Source organism: Patella vulgata, chromosome 7 (assembly GCF_932274485.2).
Source record: "Patella vulgata chromosome 7, xgPatVulg1.2, whole genome shotgun sequence".
NCBI classification, from domain to species: domain Eukaryota; kingdom Metazoa; phylum Mollusca; class Gastropoda; family Patellidae; genus Patella; species Patella vulgata.
Window position 1 is genome coordinate 41,919,685 of NC_065885.2, and position 27,552 is coordinate 41,947,236.

General features: G+C 37.4%; 1 protein-coding gene across 1 annotated transcript in view; it reads right to left on the reverse strand.

The window, feature by feature from the left end:
- LOC126828371 (actin nucleation-promoting factor WASL) overlaps positions 1–27,552 on the reverse strand; it is a 129,374-nt gene that overhangs the window by 38,745 nt on the left and 63,077 nt on the right. Inside the window, exons 7-10 of the mRNA XM_050558146.2 lie at positions 11,516–11,558; positions 4,919–5,096; positions 4,112–4,587; positions 3,740–3,848 (exon numbers count right to left, since the gene is read on the reverse strand). Coding sequence (XP_050414103.2) covers positions 3,740–3,848; positions 4,112–4,587; positions 4,919–5,096; positions 11,516–11,558 — 806 coding nt within the window. The remainder of the gene's footprint in view (positions 1–3,739; positions 3,849–4,111; positions 4,588–4,918; positions 5,097–11,515; positions 11,559–27,552) is intronic.

The window sequence follows — 27,552 nt, forward strand, 5'->3', positions numbered from 1 at the left end:
TCCCCACCCCAGATTGCTTGAATCCGCCGACAGAGTAAACACCTGGGGGATTGGAAGAAATGACACGCCCGTTCGAAGCCATGCTAGGTCTAACCACTTCCGACAATGAACTTTGAAAACCGAACGAATTCTGATCATGCTGTCGACATGATGAACGGACGGTTTCCACTGACTTAGCAGAATAAATTGAAAGGGGCGCATGTACAGTTTCCCTAAAACAATATAATACGCCACCGAGTTGAGTGTTCCTAGTAACTGAAGAACAGTCCTGGCTCTCAGGTGATCTGCGATTAACACAGCATTCAAAATCCGATGGAGTCTTTATGCGGTCTTCCGAAATAGACACTATGCTGATAGTTGTTTGAAAAGTCAAACCTAGATGCGCGAAAACCTGAGTAGGAACCAAATCCGACTTTTCGAGGTTTATCAAAAAACCCAGTCAGTGGAAGAGTTTAAGAAAGTTCATCCCTGCTGTTTGTTAAATCGAGGGATTGCGATGTTTTAGGAGAGAGTCGTCCAGATACGCCAAGGAATAGACCCCGGTTAACAGGCGCTGTGTCTTCATAACATAATTCATTACCCGTGTAAAAACGAAGGGGCTGACGATAGGCCGAAAGGCAGACATACAAATTGGTAAACTTTGTTGTTGTAGCCGAACCTCAGGTACTTTCTTGATGATTGGTGAATGGGCACGTGAAAGTAAGCGTCTCGAAGATCTACTGATATTGCGAAATCGGCTAACTCCATGTCCTGAATTAACTGATTTACCGTACACATCCGAAACTTTGGGAGAGAGGTGTAAAGATTGAAAAGACTTAGATCTAAAACTGGTCTTAACTTTCCGTTCTTCTTTTTCACCAGAAACAACCTGGAATAAAACCCTGGGTAGAAAAGGTTTGAAACCCTCTCCGCGGCACCCTTTGAGAGAAGAGACTCTATTTCCTCCTCTAAAATCTGTCTTTGTTCCGGCAATGCGGGGGATTTTGTGAACGAAGGAGTGATCGATAATGGGGGACTTTCCTTCAATGGGATCCGAAATCCCAACTTCACCCTCTAAAGGAGATTATTGTCGGGTAGTGTGGAAGACCATTCTTCTGAAAAAGACGAAGTCTTCCACCTACCAGACGATCGACAGGAGGCAAACCGCTAGCGACCCCTTCGAGCACGAAAGGGCTGCAGGATAGAATCCCTACCTTGAGCGGACCTACCTCTCTGGGTGTTGCTTTGTCTAAATGTACGAACATCTCTTACAGAGCGGTCTATCAAACCAGGAGAATTACGTTGACCTGCTTGAGGAGGAATCTTCGCATCCGAATTGTAAGGCTGCACCTGAAAACTATAACAACGACGTCTAGCCGTATTAATGTGATCTGCCGATTCCTTAATTGCATCATTAAACAGAGCGTCTGAATTTAGAGGCTGAGACAGAAGAGGAGCCACAGCCTCTAAGTTATTAGGGATGCGTACCTTGGACAATAAACAAATCCCTCCTCATTAAATCAAGGTTAGAAGAGGCCTTCATCAAAAGGTCAGCTGAATCCGCTACAGATCTGGACAAAGCCATAAGAAGATTCATGTCAGACTTGTCGGGAGAAGGGACGTCAGCACTGACACCCGGAAAATTAGTGGCCAAAGCCTTCATTAACCAATCCTGATAAGAAATAACAGACACAGCACTTTTTAAAAGGGCCGAAGTGTCTAGAAGAGTTGAGCTCTTAACAGAGACAAACGAACTATCCTTGAGGTTTAGTAAAAAGGCATCCTCGTCTAACTTTGGTGGCTTTGATGAGTAAGCTTTGTTGTCAACAGTATCGTGGATATTATAAAACTTCTGCTTAAAAGACGACATCGGATTTCTCACAGAAAAGGATTTTAACTTGCTTTGCTTAAGTGCCTTATTACATCTGTCCAAAGTCAACCCAACAACCTCTGCTTGAGGAAGAGAAGGCGAAAAGGAGGGTTCCTGACTATGCCAAATATTATCTAGAGAGGAATGAAATTGGACTGAACTAGTCATGGGAGGAGGAGTACAATGATCCGGAATCCTCCTATAAATTTCCCCAATCACCGAAGTGACATAGGAGTAATTGGGATCGGAATTCAAGAACTCGCTGTCCTTACCGGCAGAAGAGCGAGGTGAAGTGGGGCCCGAAACCTGCTGTGAAAAATCAACGATAGGCGCGGCAAAATGCTCAGCCCGAGAAGAAGGCAACCAAGTCCTTCTCGAGCCAATGGATTCGTCATATAACAAAATGTCGTTCGACTGAGGAAGCTGACTAGCCGAACCTGCAGCTGAGTGGACACAAGTCCTCTTCATTAATTCCGTTGCCAAAATCAAAAAACAAACTCAGAATTCAAAAGATCTGCTTGATGCACTGGATATTATATGTCTTAACAGGATGACTGTAAGAAAAAGAATGATGAATTAGTATGGCAATATATTTACTTCCGATAGTGACAAGCGCCACTGCCATGGCTAGTATTTTTACTTTTTAAAAAGACAGTCTTACATGTAATTAAGAATCTAAAGCAATGTTATTCATTCAGGTAAGGTTGACAGAATAAACTAAATGCTCTAAATCAATAGAAACGTTTCAGTGTTCAATGGAATCGAGGTAATTGAATACATTTAGGGCACATGTTCCACCCTTCACAAAACAAACAAAACTGAATACAAAAAAGCAAATATCGATTTTCGCCTTGACTCAAAATCTGATTTTGGAAGACGTTTCGTATTTTGATACCCTAGAAACAAAAACAGTTGAATCCAGCTTTCTGCAAATTTATTCTAGGTCATAGTGGGTCTGTTCCATAGATTTACTGGTCTATATGTAAAACAGTGTACTAAATTTCATTTAAATACCAGTAACCAAAAATAATTCCAGACAGCAGAATTTTCATTGATTTTAAGTCAATACTGGGCAATATTTTCGTAAAAGATATTAACAGAATCCATGAAACATGAAGTTGATCTGTAACCCTGCGATATACAGCAGTGTATCAACCTTCAATTAAATATCTCAAAGTTTAACCTTACATAATTACTGAAAACAGAACTTTGACTGACTTTAAAGGAGCTAAGTTGCTAATACTTGGGACCTAGAAATTGACAAAAATGGGTCGCAGTGCATACAATAATGTAATATGAATGTATATAAATTGATTTACATTCAATCGTTTCTGTTTTTACTGTAATTTTTAATCAGTTAGGTTCGGCGAAATACACCAGTATTCTCTATCGAATTTCAATCTCTAGCGTCTGGTTATTCCAGTCTACGCCGATATTATTTATTGGGCTTGCTCTCCAGATAAGAATATAGCGTCACCGTTTGACATGACTTGTGGAGTGTGCCTAGCGCTGAAACGTATTATGGTACACGATTCGTGTACCAATTGTAAAATGTTTATTTTGTCTTAAATATTGGATATCAGAAGGCCATCTTTTCCCGGTAAGATCACAACATCAATGTTGATTTAAACCAACAAATAAATCATGTTTTCAATGTCGAAGATTTTGGATGATAGCTACTTTAAGAGCCATAATTCAGACAAAAATGAACAGAATCCCACCCAATGCAAACTTGATCTGTAACACTGTATAAATTGTTTCAATGGCATTTTAGTAATTGAATAGGAACTACACCATTGTTTATTAAGAATCTCCTGGCCCAGTAATACAATATGGTACTGTGTAACAGACTGGAGTATAAGTAACAAGTGCATAAGTAGGACAACAAACCTGAACCTCTAACAGCTCTCTGTCTATTAGCTAATGCTCTAGCTAAAGCTCCAACTAAACCATCTTGTTCATTAACTGATTGGGTTTTGGCCTGCACTTGATGATCAACCTGTTGATATTAAAATAGATTTCATAAACTGAATATGTGAAAACTTACAGAATATATCCTTATGCATCATCTAGTCAAGAAATGAATCCTATAAATGATGTTACATTTGATTTAATTACTCCCTGTAATTAAGATTCAGTTTCTTGATGCAATTAGACTTCGGACTCTCACCTCAGTGATTTTCAGTGTTGTGAACATTTCAGAATTTACTACTTAAATTAACATACAATGTGTTTAAAAATAAACACCTATACAATATTTACCTTTTTAAGTTTGGATCCAGATTGAATTTGTTTTAACAACTGATCTCTTTCATCACCAATACTTTCCCCCGAACTTGTCTCTACAGAGTGTAATGTTTTACCAGCACGGATAGCATCCAATAAATTAGATCGTCCATCTGTCACGGCTCCGGAGGGAGCAAATGGTGTAGATGGTGGTGGCGGTGGAGGAGCAGGGGGTGCAGCTCCTACAGCAGGTGGAGGAGGAGGAGGAGTAGGAGGGGGAATCCCAGCACCTGGTGGAGGTGGGGGTCTAGATGATGAAACTGGAGGTGGGGGAGGGGGTGCTGCATTAGGGGGTTTTACAGCAGTCCGTGATGGAGTACATTGTGGGGGAGCTGGACGACCTCCTGCAAAGCGTGAAGGAGGTAAAGGTGGTTGCGCCCCTCTATATGGTGGAGGTGGGGCGGAGGAATTGGTAGACCTCACTGGAGGAGGGGGGGCTCCACCTCTAGGACCTATAAAATATTTTAAAAATAACTGATTAAATATAACTAAATAGATTATAGTAATTATACAAAATAAAACTGAACAGCTTAAAGACCCTTTTATCAAAACAGAAACATTAACCGTAGACATGAATAAATGTTTCGTCTTTAATTATACCAACTTTTATTATACCAACTCTTTCCACTAAACATCTCTTTTCATTCCTGCCAGACAACATACACTCCAACTGTAACATTAACAGTGTCAGCCACTGTCAGGTATTGTTAAAAATAATAATATTCAATTTTGTTGACATAGAAATCAATTGATATAAAAAAAAAACCATGTGCTATAGCTTACCTGAAGGTGGTGGAGGTGGGGCAGGTCGTCCAGCTATCTCTTTCTTAACAGCATCCATACCACCATGTTTTTCAACAAAATCGTATATAAAATCAACTGTTTCCTTATCTACAGGATCGTCAGATGATATACCAACTGATTGGAATAAATTCTGCATCTCTGGTTCCAAGTTGTTCATCTTAAATAATAGAATTGTTATTCATAATTACTAAGATAGATTGCCAGGCAACGAAACATACGCCCACAGCGACTAAATCGTCCGAGCGGTCGACAAGGGTTGTCGCATATTTCTTCCTTTGTAGGTAATTGGGGGCCTTTACAATACAGTTCCATACAGATCAGATTATAATTTTTGTTGTTTGAGGGTTCACAAGGTTCTACAAATTGAAACAAGGGTCTCAACTCTGGAAGTAATCTACAGAAATTGTTGAAATTTGAAAGGCTTTTTCGTTTCACAAATTTAAATGATGCATATAAATTTCATACATATCGGATGATAACTTTCATCAATCGAGCATTAACAAGGTTGAACAAAGTCAAACAAGGGCAATAACTCTAGAAGTAATAAACGGAAATTGCTGAAATTCAATAGGATTCTTCTCTTTACTAATTTAAATGACTCACGTAAATTTCATACAGATCAGCATATAACTTTTGATGTTAGAGCATTCACAAAGTTCAATAAAGTGAAACAAGGGCCATAACTCTAGACGTAATAAACAGAAATTGCTGAAATTCAATAAGCTTCTTCGTTTCACTTATTTAAATAATGCATATAAATTTCATAAATATCGGATGATAACTTTTGGCGTTAGGGCGTTCACAATGTTCAATAAAGTAAAATAAGGGCCATAACACTATACATAATACACAGAAATTGATGAAATTCAATAGGCTTCTTCGTTTCACTAATTTAAATAATGCATATAAATTTCAGAAAGATAGGATGATATCTTTTGGGGTTAGAGCATTCACAAGGTTAAACAAAGTGAAACAAGGGCCATAACTCTAGAAGTAATAAACGGAAATTGCTGAAATTCAATAGGCGTCTTCGTTTCCCTAATTTAAATATTGCATATGAATTTCACAAAGATCGGATGTTAACTTTTGGCATTAGAGCGTTCACAAGGTTCAACAAAGTGAAACAAGGGCCATAACTCTAGACGTTATAAACAGAAATTATTGTAGGCGAAAGACCGAAGAAATTGATCGTTCAAGTTCGTTGCAACAACCTCTGTGGGAGATTTTAATTTTTTAAATTACACGTCTCTTTGTACTAACTTAAAAACCTAGATCTCCACACATTCGGCATGTGCCAGTATTTAATAATTATTTTTTAAAAATGGAATTCTTTTTAACCTAATCACCTAAAAAATAAACATTACACGCGTAGGAATACACGCGAAGTTTGTTGCCGAGTGCCATTTTGGCCAATCAAAATAAAGAAAACGTTTAGCCCCGATCCTTCAATCATGGCGTATTATAGTCAACAAGAACACATTTTTCTGGCATTCTGACCAGAAAAATGAAGTGCCTTATTCATCAGAATGCAACACAGCCCTGCAAGTTACTGGTTTTTAACGGCAACACCTGGAGGCATTGTGTGGAATATTCAAAACAGTGGCAGACTTTGGATGGAGAAGAAAAAAACATTGCAATCACGTATCGAGATGTGTTCGAATCGAAGGTATGTTTGTATGTTATTATTAGTTATTTTATTATTATTATTTTCTTAGTCTTAGTATTTAAATTTTTTCTAGGCTGTGAGTGTTCACGTTGGTTGTTGTTAAGAAATATATAAAGTACTTGTTCACAATACATGGTATCACGCAAACCAGTGGTGGGCAAACTTTCAAGTTTTAAAACAAAACTGAAGCCTAAACTGGTGAAGGGCAAAACATTTTTATGAAACATAACTAACAAATTACATTAGTCATTAATTACAATGTCAAGGGTTATGGAATATCATTTTCAATAAAGTAATATTAGAAATATGGAGTACAGCAATTATCTATATTTATATTCGATTATATATAGGCCTATATCATTGCTATCAAACATTTCCAACCCTTCTCAAATTATCTTAATACTCGGAGCTGTGGTGGGAGGTTAAACACGATGCATGCAAAAATTAATTGATTGATTTTGATATTTGGCAATTATCTATATTTATATTCGATTATATATAGGCCTATATCATTGCTATCAAACATTTCCAACCCTTCTCAAATTATCTTAATACTCGGAGCTGTGGTGGGACGTTAAACACGATGCATGCAAAAATTAATTCCACAGTGTCGTGTAGGCCTACTTTCTTAAGAATAATAAATTGATTCATCACATTTACACAGGCTACAAACAGCTTAAAATTTGTTGAGAGAGGACAAGCCCGTCAGGTATTACCGACAGCGGCTTCACGGGGGTAAGAGGGGTAAAGCTTGTCTGGCATCGGGGAAAACTGTCCGTCTGATGGGGTGGAGGGTCCGAAAACACGGCACATGTGACATAATCGCCAAGTGGTAAGCAGCTGTCAGTTGGACACTCTACCCAATGAGTCATCGCTGACCTAAATTTTAATACCAGTATTAATAGCGCGCACTTCTTTTCATTAGAAATATGATTTACAACGAGTTTGGCTAAAAAAATTGACCTAATTATAGAAATGTGATTTCAGTGTCTACCCCCACATTTTCATTAGTTTGAACTTTCGATGTCGGCCATATTGGATTCCAAGATGACCGCCATATTTGACATACTTTTGCCTCTAACTTTGAAACTAAGGCAGATAGAAATGTAATTTCAGTGTCTACCCCCACATTTTCGGGGTCAAGGAATCCAGTAAATTCATTAGTTTGAACTTTCGATGTCGACCATATTGGATTCCGCCATATTTGACACACTTTTGCCTATAACTTTGAAACTAAGGCAGATAGAAATGTAATTTCAGTGTCTACCCCCACATTTTTGGCGTCAAGGAATCCAGTAAATTCATTAGTTTGAACTTCCGATGTTGACTACGTCGGCTCACGTCAATCCAATTGACTTGAAATAGTTATGACGTCATAAGGCTAATGACGTCATCATCAATGGCGTATAGAAGCAATCTCGTTTTACCAGAGAAAATTATTTTTGGTTATTTGTTTCTATGGCAAATGATCATCTGCCATCTTGGATTTTTGGTTGCCAGATCTGAAACGAGATTGGTATAGAAGTAAACAATTAATAGAAGTTAGAAGTAAAATACTAGTTTCTAACCTTAGACACAATAACCATAAAAGCAATACGAATGACTATCATTTTCCATAACACTGTCCATCGCAAGCACACAGTAAAGTACACTGCAGGTTTGCCCTTGCAGTTTCCCTTGCACGTCTTCTTGCACTTGCAGCTAAGTAACTTGTAGCAAGCCTTGGCGGTCTCAGGAAGCGTGGTCCATACAATTGCCCATTGTCCATAGCACTTCTCCCAATCCCAATCACCTGGTGAGGGAACAAATGGCTTGGGCACTAAGCACTGATCCCAGATGTGGCTTGCTTGGAATGCAGCTCTCTTCGTATGTTGCAGTAGGGCTGCTGATGTCAGAGGTATATCTCCCTGCACTTCTTTGAGAAGAGATGGCGCCTTGCAGCATCCATACCTTGAAGTTCGCTGGTGTGATCATACATCAGGACCACAAACCGCTCCAGGGTCTCCATCGTCACCTTCGATATGTCATGAGGCCTGGAACACAGTGCTTGGAAGGCCTCTGTAGCATCCGGATATGCCTCCCATGCCTGCCAAGCGGACTTCTTTCCACGGTTTGAGAAGAATGACACTGTGTCGCAGCCTGTAAACGCATGGAAAAATGACAGTGCCTGCGACTTCTCTGACCCGATGCGGCTGACTATCTGGTGTATCTCAATGTGTCTGTAGGCAACTGCCATGACCACCACGTCAGTATCGACAGTGCGAATCATCACTTTCGTGTGTGCTTGCTGAGCCATGTCCTTAATATGGACGAAGATCCTCAGCAAGCGCTGAACTTATGGTTCCTCTAGATGAGCACACAACTTGATCATCCACCGTGCTGTAGGTCACTTTGGTACCTTCATTTAAGTGCGCACATTTCAGTGCAAGAAACCAAAACTCCTCTTTGTTTTCGGTGTTCCGAAGAAAGGCTGGCCAGTTGCCGGGGATTCTTGTGGACGATGAAACCCGACGCCGAGTGCCACAGCCTCTCTTCTCTCTTGTTACGGTTTTCAAACTGTCAGACCTTTAAATATCCCATACAATATCGATTCGACGGACAGTGCCCAGTTCCTTCACCACATATTGTAGGAATACCTTGGCATAATCCTCAAAGGTACAGCAGGTTCCTGGACCCAGAAAGTGAACTACAGCAGGTCCATCGAAAACTTTACAATCAACATCCAAGGAATTATTATGACTGTGTGTTAAGTTTTCTTTCAGGCAGTCCAAAAGGTTATGCTTGTCACCTTGGCGCATTGGACCACCAGTTGCCAGTGACGGTGGAGTTGACTGGTTCTCGTGCCGGAAGAATTCATCAACATCGCCTTCTCTAGTTTGACTTGCAATGTACAATCTCGAAAACAGAGCCCTGTCATTTTTCAGTTCAGACAGCCTCCCTGCTGCCTTGGTCTTCTCCGTTCCAGGCTTGCTAAACATGACCAGTTTGTTGCGTGGAATGGTGTCTCCAATTGACTTCGAATTGGAGTTGAAACGCTCTTCCATGAATTGGTAGTATTTTTCCTTCCCCAGCGAATAGATGTTCTTCAGGTCTTTTACGACCTTCTCTGGCATGACGACTTTGGAATTCAGATTCAGTAGGTCTATGCTCTCCTCCATGAACGGGTTTCCCATCTCTTCGATCGTGGTCACCAGTGATCGTACATCATGAACGAATTTCTCCTGGACACTTTTTGTCTGCTCATGATGGCAATCCAGACACGTGACGTTAGAGGTAGTCCCATCTTCGTCGAAGCCGTCCTCGAACTCCTCAACTTTTCTCGCTATTTCGGGTCCTGCCACCATCCATCTCCGAAGTGCTCCGGGGTTTTCAGTTAGTCCAACAGCTCCACCGTCACCCTTAACCAGTGCATTAATCTGTTCATGTGCCTGGTCCAATGAAATGGCAGAGAAAGGCCGAACTGTCTTCTTGGCAGTGAATGCTCCGCGTTTGAACTCACGAAAGACATCTGGACATCTGTCTTGCAAGGATAACATATCCCGCACATGTACCAGTAACCGGCGAGCATAATTTGGATGGTCCAATGCGAAGAACCAGGGTATCAACTCGGCTTGCGATGCAATGTACAGGTCAAAATTGGACACTCGTACCGACCTCACAAACTGGAGGATAGTCAGTTCATTAGCCTTATGACGTCATAACTGTCAACAGTCAAGTCAATCGGATTGACGTGAGCCGACGTAGTCAACATCGGAAGTTCAAACTAATGAATTTACTGGATTCCTTGACCCCGAAAATGTGGGGGTAGACACTGAAATTACATTTCTATCTGCCTTAGTTTCAAAGTTATAGGCAAAAGTATGTCAAATATGGCGGCCATCTTGGAATCCAATATGGCCGACATCGATAGTTCAAACTAATGAATTTACTGGATTCCTTAAACCTGAAAATGTGGGGGTAGACACTGAAATTACATTTCTATCTGCCTTAGTTTCAAAGTTATAGGCAAAAGTATGTCAAATATGGCGGCCATCTTGGAATCCAATATGGCCGACATCAAAAGTTCAAACTAATGAATTTACTGGATTCCTTGACCCCAAAAATGTGGGGGTAGACACTGAAATTACATTTCTATTTGCCTTAGTTTCGGAGTTATAGGCAAAAGTATGTCAAATATGGCGGCCATCTTGAAATTCAAATTGGCGGCCACCAGGGGGCGTTTCAGAGTTGGGTCCTAATCGAAAAATGATCCTACAGGGGTCCCCTATAAGTGTGCCAAGTTTCATAATTTCTCCACAAACTGAAATATTCTGCCATATATTTCGACTTAGCCGCAGGACTACAATATACGACCACATTTCCATATGGGCGTATAAAAAGTAATAACTTCATATTTTCTAAGAAAGTGAAACATAATTATTTCTATATCTCTTGCTTCATAGGTTGCCAAATCACTATTATACAATCATAGGAATCATTCTAGCACTTAAAAAGCATTCACATAAAAATTGGAAATATCTCTACTCGCCCACGGTACTTGGAATTTGTATCATTTTTCACTGGAAAACTAACTCTACATCGAACGGATAATTATGCCCGGTTGACTGAGGAAATTTACCTCCCTTGTTTTTAAAATGGCTAAAATGGCTTTCAAAATCAAAAGGTTTAACAAGGAAATGATTTTTTTGTCAAATTTCTCCACTGACACTTGTGAATTACAGGTTTAATAAGATTGTTCTTTAAAAAGGTAGGGCTGTGTATAGATGCCATGTATTTTAAGGCTTTATTTTAACATATTTTAAAGGTATGACATATGTAAATGTCGCTTTAAAAACTGTTAATATGAAGCATGTTAGTTTGTAGTGTTGGTGCAAGGAATATATAACGTAAACAAAAAGTAGTATACTTACATCAAAACCTTTATTAGGATCCCATCCAACATGGCTAACATGTCTTAAAGTAAAAATATATATAAAATATTACTTTACTTTGGAAAAACTAGAAGGTAAACAAAAAAATCTGAAACCAAATACTCCTCTAGAAGTTACTTTCATTTAGTTTCTCTATTATCATCTAACATATCTCCGTATATATGCCATTTAGAAGTAGCGGTGCGGGTATATAACATTAATAAAAACACAACTTTATCGATTTATTACATGTATAAGAAAGGCAATTGTGGGCCTATGATCCATACTGCACACAGCGATGCATCTACTTCATACCTCAAGAATACATCACTGCGCTAAATGACGTCCATTTAAAACACTCACGTGATCATTTTGGGGCGGGACTTATCGACTTGCACTGTCAATGACGTATATATACTGCTATTTATTCCTGAAGCATGTGGTTTATGTAAACAAATATATCAAGTTAGCAAAATGTCAATTTCTGCTACGCCAGTAAAAGCGATGTACAATATGTGCCAATGGGTGATATTGCAATACAGTCTTTATCATTGTAAACTGTCTTTAGAGTTTCAATCTGTTTATCTTTCAAAACAAGGTTAGATACTCCTAAATTTGTCTTCGCAAACAAAGCCGCTTCTGTGAACGTATCTTTCATGGGCGCTGCCATGTTGAATAATTAGTGGACTATTTTGTGCTTTAGCTCTAATCCGTTTGACATCTTTCATACACACAACGGCTAAATAAACATATTAAATTTCATTCAATATGAAAATAGAAAAGAAATAAACACTTTAAATATTTCTGAACGCATACTCAGTGTTTTCGACTAAAATCGCCGAAGTAGGAATTAAAATGTCTGTTAGTTAGGATAGGGCCTGTTCTCAGGTGGATCTACATGTAACTGTAGATAGGCAGCCTAACTTTGGGATGCCTATGATCATGGTAAAGTATCTTTCACCTTGATTAGACAGATCAACCAGAATTTTCAGATTACAGAAGTGCCCTATAAAGAATGTCTTCAGACAAAATGGTTAGCCATCTTTTAGAAAGTTAGCAGCAGGCTAATACATATCCTCAGATCATAGTCAAAAATAGAATCAATAGAATAAAATGTAATGAGGTTTAACGTCCTACTGTTCTGCTCCAATTGGGCTAACAAAGACGGGCATATGTCATACAGTGAGCTATGAGGGAAATTTTGTTAGGGCCCACACATATATCGAATTCCAACTGCCAAATTCTATGACATAAATCAATCCATTTTGTTTTTCGAGCTTGAATAATGTTTCGTTATTCGGGATTGAAACTAAATTATTATTTCTTATTATAAATTTCATATCATCGTTTATTTAACTGACTTACAAGAAGAATGTCTCGGCAGTAAATGCAAGGAAATGAAATGGGGTTTAGCGTCCTACTGTTCTGCACTGACTGGGCTAATGAAGATGAGCATATGCAATACGGCCTACTCTTTTTTCAAATTCGAACTGTCAAGGCTTCTTAAGTGCACGTCAATGTATACACAGGACCGCGGTTCTTCATCTTATCTGAACGACTATACGTTGTCCCTTGCCTGGCCCTAGGTCCTGCACCACTAACAAGGAGAAACTAAACCAGAAAATCCCAATGAACTTTCCCGGCCAATGTAGCGATCCAAAACAGAACCTCAAGGTGACCGAGCCAACATCTTACTCAGCTAATGCCGGGATCGAACCCTGGATCTTCGGGTTAGCGGGCGAACATCTTACTCACTGAGCCACAGTAGCTCGCAAATCTTGAAGTGCAAAAACACTGAATTTTAACAGACAAATGAATAATATTGTATGTTCTAGCTATAGTGAGTAGAAAACATATAGGGCTATGTTTTGAATGAAAAGTCGTCGCAAGAACACGTCAGCCACAAGGTCGGATTCAAGGTCAAAGTAAAGATCAAAACGTCACCACTTGGTAAAACATTTGAGTGTCAAAAATAATAGCAGATTGGGAATCCTTGTTCCGTTACCTTTCCAATAACATCCTTTTCATCAATTTTGAACAATAGACCAATTGCCGATGTCAGTTCCGCCATCTTGAATCTCGGAGGTCAAAGTTCAATCGGAGCAAAAATGACGTCTACTAGATAAGACTTTGCTTTCAAAGCAATGTACGGGTCACTTCTATGGAATACAAATACTGTTTATTACTGAGCGACGTTTCGTGATAATTAGGATTTCCAATCCATAGAATTGTCACCTGTGTATTTCCAGTTCATTAAAACAATTAAAATTCAATGTTAAAGGAGCTAAATCGCTAATATTTGGGACCTAGAAAAGGACAAAAATGGGTCGCAACGCATATAATAATGTAATATGAATGTATAAACTGATTTATATTTAATAGTTTCTGTTTTTACTGTAATTTCTAATCAGTTATGTTTGGCGAAATTCGCCAGAAGTCTCATGTGAATGGCAATCTTTAGCGTCTGTTTTTTCCAGTCTACACCGATGGTATTTATTGCGCATGCTCTCCAGATAAGAATATAGCGTCACCATTTGACATGACTTGTGGAATATGTCTAACCCTGTTCTTTGAGTCCCCTGTTCCAAATGGCGCTGAAACGCATTATGGTACACAATTCGTGTACAAATGATAAAATGTTTATTTTGTCTTGAATATTGGATATCAGAAGCCCACCTTTTCCCTGTAAGATCACAAGACCAATGTTGATTTGAATTGACAAATAATTTGTGTTTTCAATGCCGAAGATTTTTGATGATACTGAGTTAAAGACTTAGCTACTTTAAAAAGGCAAAGTCAAGAAAAGCCGCATTTCTAGGCCTTGCTAAATTGGAGATACCCGGATGTGTAAATAATTCAGAGTTTTTCCCCTTTCAGAATTCGTCTGCTCATATAGCAATGATGGATGACAAAAATGTTTGTATTTCTTCTTTCGGAATCAAGGCTGTATTTTTTTAATAATAATAAACAACTTACAAATTCGTGATAACAAGCTCTTTAGGCTATTACATTTTCTTTAGTTTTTGCACACGAATCGATAACGATTTGTCAACCATGTTGGTATTTGTCGCGCTCACGTACGCAATGTTTTGAATCGACTCTTGCTCATTTTATTTTGGTTCCTGCACATACATAGGCCCATCAATGGTATTTCGTCATTCAGAACCAAGGCTACATTATTTAAACAATTTATACGTAATATGAGACAGTTTATTATTAATTAGACGAACAAAAACATTGTATGGTTTGACTTTAAAACACGTAATCCATTCTTCATTACGATCGTGAAAATAAGATTGTTTCGATACCGATTATCGATAGTAAAAATAACTCTCGATACCCAGCACTAATCGGCGACCATACATGGCCGTGGATAGTTAAAAATCGGCCATGAATCTGCGGCCAAATTCTAAAATTCGAAGGCCATGGTCGCTGAGGCCGCCGGCAGTGTCGAGCCCTGGTGTCCACAAGATTTTTCAAGGGCCATAACTCTGGCAGTATTTATTGGAAATCAATGAAAATCAATAGGCTTCTTCATCTCATGACCTTAAACACTGTGTATAAATTTGAAGTCAATAGTGTCCACAAGATTTTTCAAAGTGATCAAGGCCCATAACTCTGGCAGTAATTATCGGAAATTGGTGAAAATCAATAGGCTTCTTTGTCTCATGACCTTAAACACTGTGTATAAATTTGAAGTCAAACGGATATTAACTTTGACCTCTAGAGCGTCCACAAGATTTTTTGAAGTGATCAAGGGCCATAACTCTGGCAGTAATTATCGGAAATCGCTGAAAATCAATAGGCTTCTTCGTCTCATGACCTTAAACACTGTGTATAAATTTAAAGTCAATCGGATATTAACTTTAGCCTTTAGAGCGTCCACAAGCAATTGTGGAAGCCGGACCGCCGGCCGGCCGGAGGTGACGACAATATACGACCACATTTCAATGTGGGCGTATAAAAATGATGAAAAATATAGCTTTTATAACCGATACACATAAAATTTCGAACGAAGCAGCTATGGATCGAGAGCTGCCCCAGACAGAATAATTTAATCTCTCGTGATCAGTACAAGTTTTATTATAAAAAAAATACTTCATTTCGGGGGTTTTTTTTGGTTCACTTTTCCCATTTACCAGAAAAATCCCCCGCACTTGTACGCCTATGGGTATATCGGGTTTCTTTAAGATCGAACTCTCACTATATATATATTATTTACGGCGATTGTTTTACTGAACCTCACCACGGGTAATTTCTAAACCGAATAACACAACGCGCCGAATTCAGTCCCTGCTTTTTTCGATAGGCCTACACCCTTGACCTCACCAAGTGTAATCTATCACTTTTCCACGCTAAAAAGTTATCTACGGTCAAATCCGTATTCTCTGTCATAAGTAAAAATGTATAAAAGTAAAGTATAAAAAGGTCAATAATGTATAGGGCCTGTAACCATGTATAGATTATACGAAAACTTAATAAAGTAAGCAGGGCGGCCATGGTCAATGGTGTTATCGCCAGTTTACTTCGATTGACCTTTGACCTACGTCAAATCCAATATGGCGGCCTCCAATGGCAATTAGCGTATCAGTTCATTTGAATATCGGCGGCCCATTTTGGAAAAGTCGTGAAAATTGAATAGGCCATATTTCAGGAACAGTGGCCAAATGATTAAAAAAATAAACCTTTAGTTGATATAAAAAGAAAACTATGAAAATTATTCGATCACGCAATAGGAAGTGCCCGAAATCCGAGACTTTTACTGACCAATGGGAGGGGTCATGCTAATGCCAGGGATTGAAAATGACAGAGATAGTATAAACAATACTTTTGCTAATCGCAAGAATCATAAATGCTGTTTCTTTAGGTTGTTTTGCTATATATTATTACAAAATCCTACCTATTTGGCCTAGAAAACATGTTCCTTATCTGGTCCGATAATGTACATGTATGACCCCTCAACAAAAATCCCTCGTCACAGACAGATTACTATTTTGCACATAGACTGATCTGGATTCAGATTGTTGTGGTATTACATGTTTCACTAGAATGGTGTGCATATAAACGATAATTATTAATTAGGTGTGATGAATAATACACTATGAGATCAGTCAATGTAAACAATTTAGGTCTTAGCGAATTTCACAGATTGTGAAGTTATGTAGGTTCATTTTTCAGGCGCCTCCTGACCCCCAAAGGAAAATTAGCCTGTTAACCTATGCCTATATTGGTAATATCTAAAAATAGGTTGCCGGGCAACTAAACATCTGCCCATAGCAGCTAAATCGTCCGAGCAGTCAACAAGAATTGTCACATAATTTTTTTTTTTTTTTACCTTTTTCAGTAATGAAACTTTTATAATACACTAAAGATAGGTTGCCAGGCAACAAAACATACGCCCACAGCAGGTAAATCGTCCCGCGAGATCGACAAGGGTTGTCGCATATTTATTCTTTTATAGGTAATTAGGGGCATTTAATAAACAATTTCAAACAGATGACATTATAATTTACGTCATTTGAGGGTTCACAAGGTTCTAAAAACTAAAACAAGGGCCGTAACTCTGAAAGTAATCTACAGAAATTGTTGAAATTCAACAGGTTTTTTCGTTTTACTAATTCAAATAATACATATAAATTTCATACAGATCGGATGATAACTTTTGTCGTTTGAACTTTCACAAGGTTCAACAAAGTAAAACAAGGGCCATAACTCACGACGTAATTAACGGAAATTGCTGAATTTCAATAGGATTCTTCGTTTCACTAATTTAAATAACCATATCAATTTCAAACAGATCGGATGATAACTGTTGTCATTATAGCGTTCACAAGATTCAACAAAGTGAAACAAGGGCCATAACTCTAGATGTAATTAACGGAAATTGCTGAAATTCAATAGGCTTCTTCGTTTCACTAATTTAAATGATGCATATAAATTTCATACAGATCGATTGATAACTTTAGTCGTTAGAGCGTTCACAAAGTGCAACGAAGTGAAACAAGGGCCATAACCACGGTTCTTAATTCATTTTGAAATGAACCGGCCACGGTTTGGCCTAACGGATAATCGTCTTTTCAACAAAAAAACATGTTAGTTTATGCCTACTCTATTCACGACAGTAATTGCATAATTCACTAATTGCATAATGTATTTGGGATAATAAAAGCTGAAACTCCGTATAAACAAGACATTTGTAATTGCATACTTGTATTCATACATCGCTATAATATTGACATTTATAGTCATATTATTATTTCAGCAACTTGCATTGCATATTCCTACTTTTGGTTTCATCTAACTAAACGGAAGTTATAAATTAGTAAAAACTACAAGTACATACAAATGTTTTTTTAAATTATTTTATTCGTAAGCACATGTTAATATATATAAAAATAACAAAGTATATAAGTATATAAATAACAAAGTAGCACAAATCGGTTTCCATGTATAGTCGGAACTCGGAAATATGCTGTACAGGCGAAAGGTCACGTGGCCAATTGTCGTGATTCCGATTAGTTTATTTTTAGCATTACCCGTATACAATTGTCGGGATTTAATGCAGCAGGACTAGTTCGGATATCTGAGAGGATCTCTTCGTCAATTTCACTGGATATTAAAGAAATAAATTCACCACAACAATTAAAATCACGATATAATTTTTTTGTCTTTTTATGTCCCTGCTGTTCTGTCAAATCGTTCAATTATTGTTCAAAATTTTTGATGGCAATGTTTCTTTTTGCTATGAAATACGGTTTGAAACAATTTCTATAGATTTGGGAATTAAACTCTTTGTTCTGTCATCGTCTTTCTTTGCTGCGCAGGTATTATCGTCAGATTAATACGGTCTTTTATTGCCGATAATTTGGTTGACCTATACTGGACATGGGAGGATTTCCGGCTTTTGGAACTTCCATTGACAACGTGCATGCTTGAAGTTCAAGGTCAACGCCATCATCACTATCTTCAGTTAAATATCGTTTACGTTTCCTGGTGTCATTCTGCGAGGTGTTCAAGTACTTTGCATGATTACATCAATTAAGTTGTTTATTTATGAAATAAGCCGAAGCTATTCATTGTAATGATTGACTCTTTGATGGGTTTCTTAATCGACAAGTAATAATTAACTCTTTGTAATCGGCCGAAAGTAGATTGATTTATGATACCATAGTGGCCGGTTCATTGTTTTACCAATCAGCCTGATAATTAATTCTTTATAGATCAGCCGAAAGTAGATTGATTTGTGATACCTTAGTGGCCGGTTCATTGTTTTACCAATCGGCTAGCGGCTAGATTAAAGATCAATCGGCTTAAGCCGACAAAAAACAGCTGATTAAGATCCCTAGCCATAACTCCAGAAGAAATTAACAGAAGTTATTGAAATTAAATAGGATTCTTCATCTCACTAATGCAAACAACATATATTAATTTCAAAACAATCAGATAATAAATGTAGTCTGTAGAGTGTTCACAAGAAATTGTGGACGACGGCAATATACGACCACATTTCCATGTGGGCGTATAAAAACTGATTAAGAGTAACAACTCATTAAGTAATTATCAGAAAATCATTAGAATTTGTTTGGTTTTTATAAAGTTCTGCCCCATGCTAACGTTTAGTATATGGAACTTTTAATATCACGGATTTAGCTGTTCAAGTCATAAGATTCGTTGAAAATCAATATACTTGTTCGTCTCAACATTTAGTATAAGAAACATTTAATATCATGGATTTAGCTGTTCAAGTTATCAAAATTTATTGAAAATCAATATACTTGTTCGCCTCAAGACCTTAAACTCTATGTATCAATCTGAAGTTAATCGGATGATAACATAAGCCTCTATCTAGATATTTTGAAGTGATCAAGGGCCATAACTCTGGCAGTAATTATCGGAAATCACAGAAAATCAATAGGCTTCTTCTTTTTATGACCTTAAACACTGTGTATGAATTTAACGTCAATCCGATATTAACATTGGCCTCTAGAGCGTCCACAAGATATTTTGAAGTGATCAAGGACCATAACTCTGGCAGTAATTATCGGAAATCACTGAAAAATCAATAAGCGTCTTCGTCTCATAACCTTAAACACTGTGGATAAATTTAACGACAATCGGATATTAACTTTGGCCTCTAGAGCATCCATAAGATTTTTTGAGGTGATCAAGGGTCATAACTCTGGCAGTTATTATCGGAAATCGCTGAAAATCAATAGGCTTGTTCGTCCCATGATCTTAAACACTGTGTATAATTTTACAGTCAATCGGATATTTACTTTGACCTCTAGAGCGTCGACAAGATTTTTTGAAGTGATCAAGGGCCATAACTCTGGCAGTAATTATCGGAAATTGCTGAAAATCAATAGGCTTCTTCGTCTCATGACCTTAAACACTGTGTATAAATTCAAAATCAATCGGATATTAGCTTTAGCTGCTAAATCGGATGGACAGGTACGACAATATTTCAACGAAACTTGTCGCATATTTATTCCTTTGTAGGTAATTGGGGGCCTTTACAAGACAGTTCCATACAGATCAGATTATAAATTTTGTCGTTTCAGGGTTTACAAGGTTCTACAAACTGAAACAAGGGTCTCAACTGTGGAAGTAATCTACAGAAATTGTTGAAATTTGACAGGCTTTTTCGTTTTACTAATTTAAATAATGCATATAAATTTCATACAGATCACATGATCACTTTTGTTATTCAAATGTTCACAATCGCCATAACTCTAGAAATTATTGATGGAAATTGCTGAAATTCAATAGACCTGTTTCACAAATTTAAATGATGCATATAAATTTCATACATATCGGATGATAACTTTCATCAAATGAGCATTAACAAGGTTTAACAAAGTGAAACAAGGGCAATAACTCTTGAAGTAATTATTGTAAATTGCGGAAATTCCATAGGCTTTTTCGTTTCACTAATTTAAATCATGCATATGAATTTCAAAAAGATTGGGTGATAACTTTTGGCCATAAGTCTAGACAGAATAAACGGAAATTGCTGAAATTCAATAGGATTCTTCGTTTCACTAATCTAAATAATGAAAATAAATTTCACAAAGATTGGGTGATAACTTTTGGCGTTGGAGCGTTCACAAGGTTCAATAAAGTGAAACAAGGGCCATAACTCTAGATGTAATAAACAGAAATTGCTGAAATTCAATAGGCTTCTTCGTCTCACTAATTTAAATAATGCATATAATATTCAGAAAGATCGAATGATAACTTTTGACGTTAGAGTGTTCACAAGGACCAATAAAGTGAAAAAAGGGCCAGAACTCTAGACGTAATAAACGGGGCGTCTTAGTTTCAGTAATTTAAATAATGCATATAAATTTCAGAAAGATCGGATGATAACTTTTGACGTTAGAGCGTTCACAAGGATCATTAAAGTGAAACAAGGGCCATAACTCTAGACGTAAAAAACGGAAATTGCTGAAATTCAATAGGCTTCCTCGCTTCAGTAATCTATATAATGCATATAAATTTCAGAAAGATCGGATGATAACTTTTGACGTTAGAGCGTTCACAAGGTGCAGTAAAATGAAACAATGGCCATAACTCTAGATGTAGTAAACAGAAATTGCTGAAATTCAATAGGTTTCTTCATTACACTAATTTAAATAATGCATATAAATTTCAGAAAGATCGGATGATAACTGTTGTCATTAGAGCGTTCACAATGTTCAATAAAGTGAAACAAGGGCCATTACTCTAGACGTAATAAACAGAAATTGTTGAAATTCAATAGGCTTCTTTGTTTCACTAACTTAAATATTGCATATAAATTTCACAAAGATCGTATGTTAACTTTTGGCATTAGAGCTTTCACAAGGTTCAACAAAGTGAAACAAGGGCCATAACTCTAGACGTAATAAACGGAAATTATTGAAACTAAATAGGATTCTTCATCTCACTAATGTAAACAACATATATCAATTTTAAAACCAGCGGCTGCCAGGCAGGATACGCCCACATTTTCAAGAGATGGATAGAAAACAAGCTAAAAAGGAAGTGATTTTTCCTACAATCAAGGACAATAATTCAGAAAATTAGAATTCGATATGCGCAAATATCGAAAGGAACCAAGATCTTTGTTTCAACAAAATCGGATAAAAATTGTGACCTCTATAGGGTCCATAACCTTGATATACCATATTTTACGCTATATGAGAACGAGGGGCAGCCATTTTGTCTGTCAGTTTTGGGCCGATTTTCACGAAATTCGAACTCAGCCATCCTTAGGGTGTAACGGTGATATAATAATACAGTTTTTTAAATTGGATAAAAATTATGACCTCTATAGGGTCGACAAGCTAAAAACATGATTTTTCGTACAATCAAGGGCCATAATTCAGGAAGTTACATTCCCATATGCACGAATATCGAAAGGAACCGAGATCTTTGGGTTATAAACTTACATTTCAAGTTTCAACAAAATCGGATAAAAATTGTGACCTCTATAGGGTCCACAACCTTGATATACCATATTTTTACGCTATTTGAGAACAAAGGGCGGCCATTTTGTCTGTCAGTTTTGGGCCGATTTTCACGATATTCGAACTCAGCCATCCTTAAGGTGTAACGGTGATATAATAATACGATTTTTTAAATTGGATAAAAATTATGACCTCTATAGGGTCCACAAGCTAAACACGCAATTTTTCGTACAATCAGGGGCCATAATTCAGGAAGTTACGGTCCGATATGCGCGAATATTGAAAGGAATCGAGATCTTTGGGTTATAAACTTACATTTCAAGTTTCAACAAAATCGGATAAAAATTGAGACCTCTATAGTGTCCACAACCTTGATATACCATATTTTTACGCTATTTGAGAACTAAGGGCGGCCATTTTGTCTGTCAGTTTTGGGCCGATTATCACGAAATTCGAACTCAGTCGTCCTTAGGGTGTAACGGTGATATAATAATATGGTTTTTTAAATCGGATAAAAATTATGACCTCTATAGGGTCCACAAGCTAAACACGCAATTTTTCGTACAATCAGGGGCCATAATTCAGGAAGTTATGTTCCGATATGCGCGAATATCGAAAGGAACCGAGATCTTTGGGTTATAAGCATACATTTAAAGTTTGAACCAAATCGGATAAAAATTGTGGCCTCTACAGTGTTCACAAGCAAAAAAAGTGATTTTTCGTACAATCAGGGGCCATAATCCATGAAGTTACAGTCCGATACATGCCAATATCGAAATGAACCAAGATCTTAGAGTAATAAACCTATATTTCAAGTTTCATTGAAATCGGATAAAAATTGTGACCTGTAGACTGTTCACAAACAATTGTGGGCGGGCGGACGGACAGACGGGGGCGACGACAATATACGTCCACATGAAAATGTGGGCGTATACCAATTGGATGATAACTTTTGTTATTAGAGCGTTCACAAGAAATTGTGAACGATGGACAGACGGACAGACGGACGGACAGGGGCGACGGCAATATACGTCCACATTTCAATGTGGGCATATAAAAACGGCCTTAACTCTGGAAGTAATTTACATAAAATTTAAAAATTTGACAGACTTTTTCGTTTCACTAATTTAAATAATGCATATAAATTTCATACAGATCAGATGATGACTTTTGGCATTAGAGCGTTCACAAGGTTCACAAAGTAAAACAAGGGACAAAAAATGATGAAAATCAATAGACCTCCGTTTCACAAATTTAAATGATGCATATAAATTTCATACATATCGGATGATAACTTTCATCAATCGAGCATTATCAAAGTTGAAAAAAGTGAAACAAGGGCCATAACTTAACTCTATTAGTAATTATTGTAAATTGCTGAAATTCAATATTAATTTCATACAGATCAAAGTGAAACAGAGAGAGAGAGAGAGAAATGGGGTTTAACGTCCACTCGACACAAACCAGGTCATTTCGGGACTAACGTATGGTTCAATTTTATTTCCATAATTTGCTTGCACGTAGGGGTCTTTAGTAGTGGGAGGAAACATGAGGACCCGGAGAAAACCCACGAGGTTGGACAGGCGACCCTACTCCTTGTCGCGTACAACCGGGAATTCGAAACCACGGCAGTTGACTCAATGACAGACTTTATGATACAGCGCGCACGTGCTAACCATTCAGCCATTCAACCGCCCACAAAGTAAAACAAGGGCCATAACTCTAGACATAATAAACGGAAATTGCTGAAATTCAATAGGATTCTTCTTTTTACTAATTTAAATGACGCATATAAATTTCATACAGATCGGCAGATTACTTTTGATGTTAGAGCGTTCACAAGGTGCAACAAAGTGAAACAAGGGCCATAACTCTAGAAGTAATAAACGGAAATGACTGAAATTCAATAGGATTCTTCTTTTTACTAATTCAAATGACACATATAAATTTCATACAGATCGGCAGATACCTTTAGATGTTAGAGCGTTCATTAGGTGCAACAAAGTGAAACATGGGCCATAACTCTAGAAGTAATAAATGGAAATTGCTGAAATTCAATAGGCGTCTTCATTTCACTAATTCAAAGAATGCATATAAATTTCATAAAGATCTGATGATAACTTGTGGCGTAATAGCGTTCACAAGGTTCAATAAAGTGAAACAAGGGCCATAACTCTAGACTTAATAAACGGAAATTATTGAAATTAAATAGCTTTCTTTACCTCACTAATGTCAACAACATACATCAATTTTAAAACAATCGGATCATAACTTTTGCCGTTAGAGCGTTCACAAGAAAGGGGTGACGGCAATATACGTAAACATTCCCATGTGGGCATAGAAAAAACACATGATTATGAGCGTGCTGGCTTCTACAGCAAATACAGCAGAATTGTTATTATTATGGAATATGTAAACTTTAAATGGGCATAACTTAAGTTAGAAAGTCTGATAGAATGATATTTGGAACAGAAGTATTTTTGTAAGTTTACTCTTGGTTGTTTATGGTGCTAAACTATACTCTTCAAATAAAGAAACGCTTAGTGACATTTCGTCTTCGGTATACCCTCGCTCTACCATCGTCTCGTTTCAACAAGTGCTGCGACTCGTCGCTGAACCAAACTATCCTCCAGCGTTGTTGGAGCCATACCATGTGTGCCTGAACCAATTGAGGTCGGATTTGACAATGTTGGCATATTTCAAAACAGTAGCTCTAACGGGACATCTGGCCCATAATCCGGTTTCATGTAGGCATTTATGGACTGTCTGGTCTGAGATCCTACATCGTCCAGGAATTGTTGTTGCAGTAGAGGTCTCTATTGTGAACCATTTCCGTAAATGACGTAACTGGATGTGATGATCCAGGGCAGGCTAGGTCACTCTTGTTTAGCCTGAGCTCGAGCGGTCAGGTGTTGAACTTCACTGTCGGTACCTATCCCAAAAGCGAGAGATGGTACTCTTGGAAACATTCAGCAGCCTGGCTACATCTGTCTGGGATTCACCTGCTTGTATGTAAGCGACTGATAGCGTCGTTGCGTTGGTCTTTGTTCGGATGTGGCATCACTTGGCTCGTTGAGTCTTTACATGTGCAACTGATTTTGAAACCCAGAGCCCCAAGATTTTAAAGGCCTTCGATTTGGGTTTCATGCGAAAAGCTTGGGAAGTTGTTAAACTCGTGTGTCTTGGTGCAATCAAGCGAAAATAAATTTCGGCAAAAAATATGACCAGTCACAATTGGTGACCCTAGATTTAAAACCAATCATGAATTTCTTTTATCTTTACATAATGACATTAAAAACAAGTAAAATTTATGGAAACAACTATCCCGTTCAAATAAAAAACAAGCCAACAGTGAGGCTGATGTCCCCCACTGAAATCCCAAAATAGATGATACATGATACTTTTTCAAAAGTATCAAGCAATCAAACTGATTATGAACAATCAAAAAGTTTCATCACTCTCTATCAGATAGAATCAAAGTTATCTTGTCCCAAAGCATCGACCAATGAAACTGGTTAGCTCTGCTTAGCTTTAGTTCGAAATGTTAAAGTAGCTAAGTCCGTAACTCAATATCATCCAAAATCTTCGACATTGAAAACACGATTTTTTTTTGCAATTTAAATCAGCATTGGTGTTGTGATCTTACCTGGAAATGATGGGCTTCTGATATTCAATATTTAAGACAAAATAAACATTTTACCATTGGTACACGAATCGTGTACCATAATGTGTTTCAGCGCCATTTGTAATAAGGTGCTCAAACAATGAGGCTAGACATATTTCACAAGTCATGTCAAACGGTGATATCATGTTCTTATTTGGAGAGCATGCGCAATAAATAATAATGGTGTTGACTGGAATAACCAGAGGCTAGAAACTGACTTGCGGTTGAGACTTCTGGCGTATTTCGCCGAACATAACTGATGACAATTCACAGAAAAACGGACACGATTGAATGTAAAACAGTTTATATAAATTCATATTACATTATTATATGTGTTGAGACCCATTTGTGCCAATTTCTAGGTCCAAAATATTAGCGATTTAGGTCCTTTAATCATTGAACTCAGTCAAGACATTCACCTAATGAACATCTACATCAAGTTTAAACATTCTACCTCAATTAAAGTTACAATTTCATATTTTCTAAGAAAGTCAAAACATAATTATTTCTAGGTCTTTTGCTCAATAGGTTGTGAACTCACTATTATACGATCATAGGTTATCTTTCTCACACTTAAAAATCTTCACACCGGAAATAATAACACAATTACCTCCCTTGTTTTCCCATTCCCCACCATGGAATAGCTATCTTCAAACGTTTGAATTTGAAGTTGAAAATGATATTTTTGCCAATTTCTCAACTGGCAATAGTGAATTATAGGATTAATAGGATTATTCTTTAACAAGGTAGGACTGTTTATAGATACCATCTATTTTAGGGCTTTATTTTAATACATTTTAAAAATATAACTTAAAAATATGAAATTGTAACTTTAAAAGCAGAGTTGTTATGTTCCAAAGTCTTGACCAATCAAATTGCTTATTGCTCCTTAGCCTAAGCAGAAAATTCTCATCAACGAACTTAGTCAAGTTAATGATATAATGAATCTATACTCAGAGTTTCATCACTATCATTTAATTAAAACCAAAGTAATCGTGCCCCAAAGCATCAACCAATCAGATTGCTTATCTCTGCTTACACCTAATAAACACCTACGCCAAGTATGAACATTCTAGCACAATTAGAATGAGAGTTATTGTGTTCCAAAGTATCGATCAATCAAATTGCTTATCGCTCTGATGAACCTGAACAGAAAATGCTCATTATCGAACTTAGTCAAGGTATTGATGTAATAAAGCTATACACCAAATTTCAACCCTCTGTGGTACCGTTAGCATATTCGGTTCGAGACGGGGTTGCAATAATGCAATTCAATTCGTATCACATTTATTTTTACTACAAATTAAAAATAAGACTTTTAATATATAGATAAGAAGCGAAAGTTTGAAAGGAATGGACCAAATCAACGAGGAATAATAATAGCCGACTTCTTGTTAGCCTGCGTGTACTCTTGTACTGTAACTGCTAGGCCTACATAACTCCTGAAGCAAAAAGATACTGACTGAGATAGGAAACAATGATCCAATGGGGCTACAATTCAACTGGGGTGATGTTAGCTGCGATGTTTATCAATTTCCATCATTTTTCTGTAAACGCAAGTGACAAAAAAGAGCGTATAATACTGACATCCAAACTCTCATTTTAACCACAACTAAACATAATATCAAGGCCGTATATATCGAACTTTCAATCAAATTGACTGACATGCCGCCTCGCTCAACAGCGGCCTTGCTTCGTACACTCTATCATTTAGCTTCGATCTAAAATTTCCGGGAGTATGACGTCAACGTAACGGTTAATATCCGCTTACGACGACATTTAAAAATTTAATCAATCAATGAAATCCTTTTTAAATCCAAGCCATCCGTGGGTCTACAGAGTTGATTTTGTGCTTGTTGTGTAAATAATGATCTAATTTATAATTTCTATGACATTTGAAGCCTAAATAAAGACTTACAATA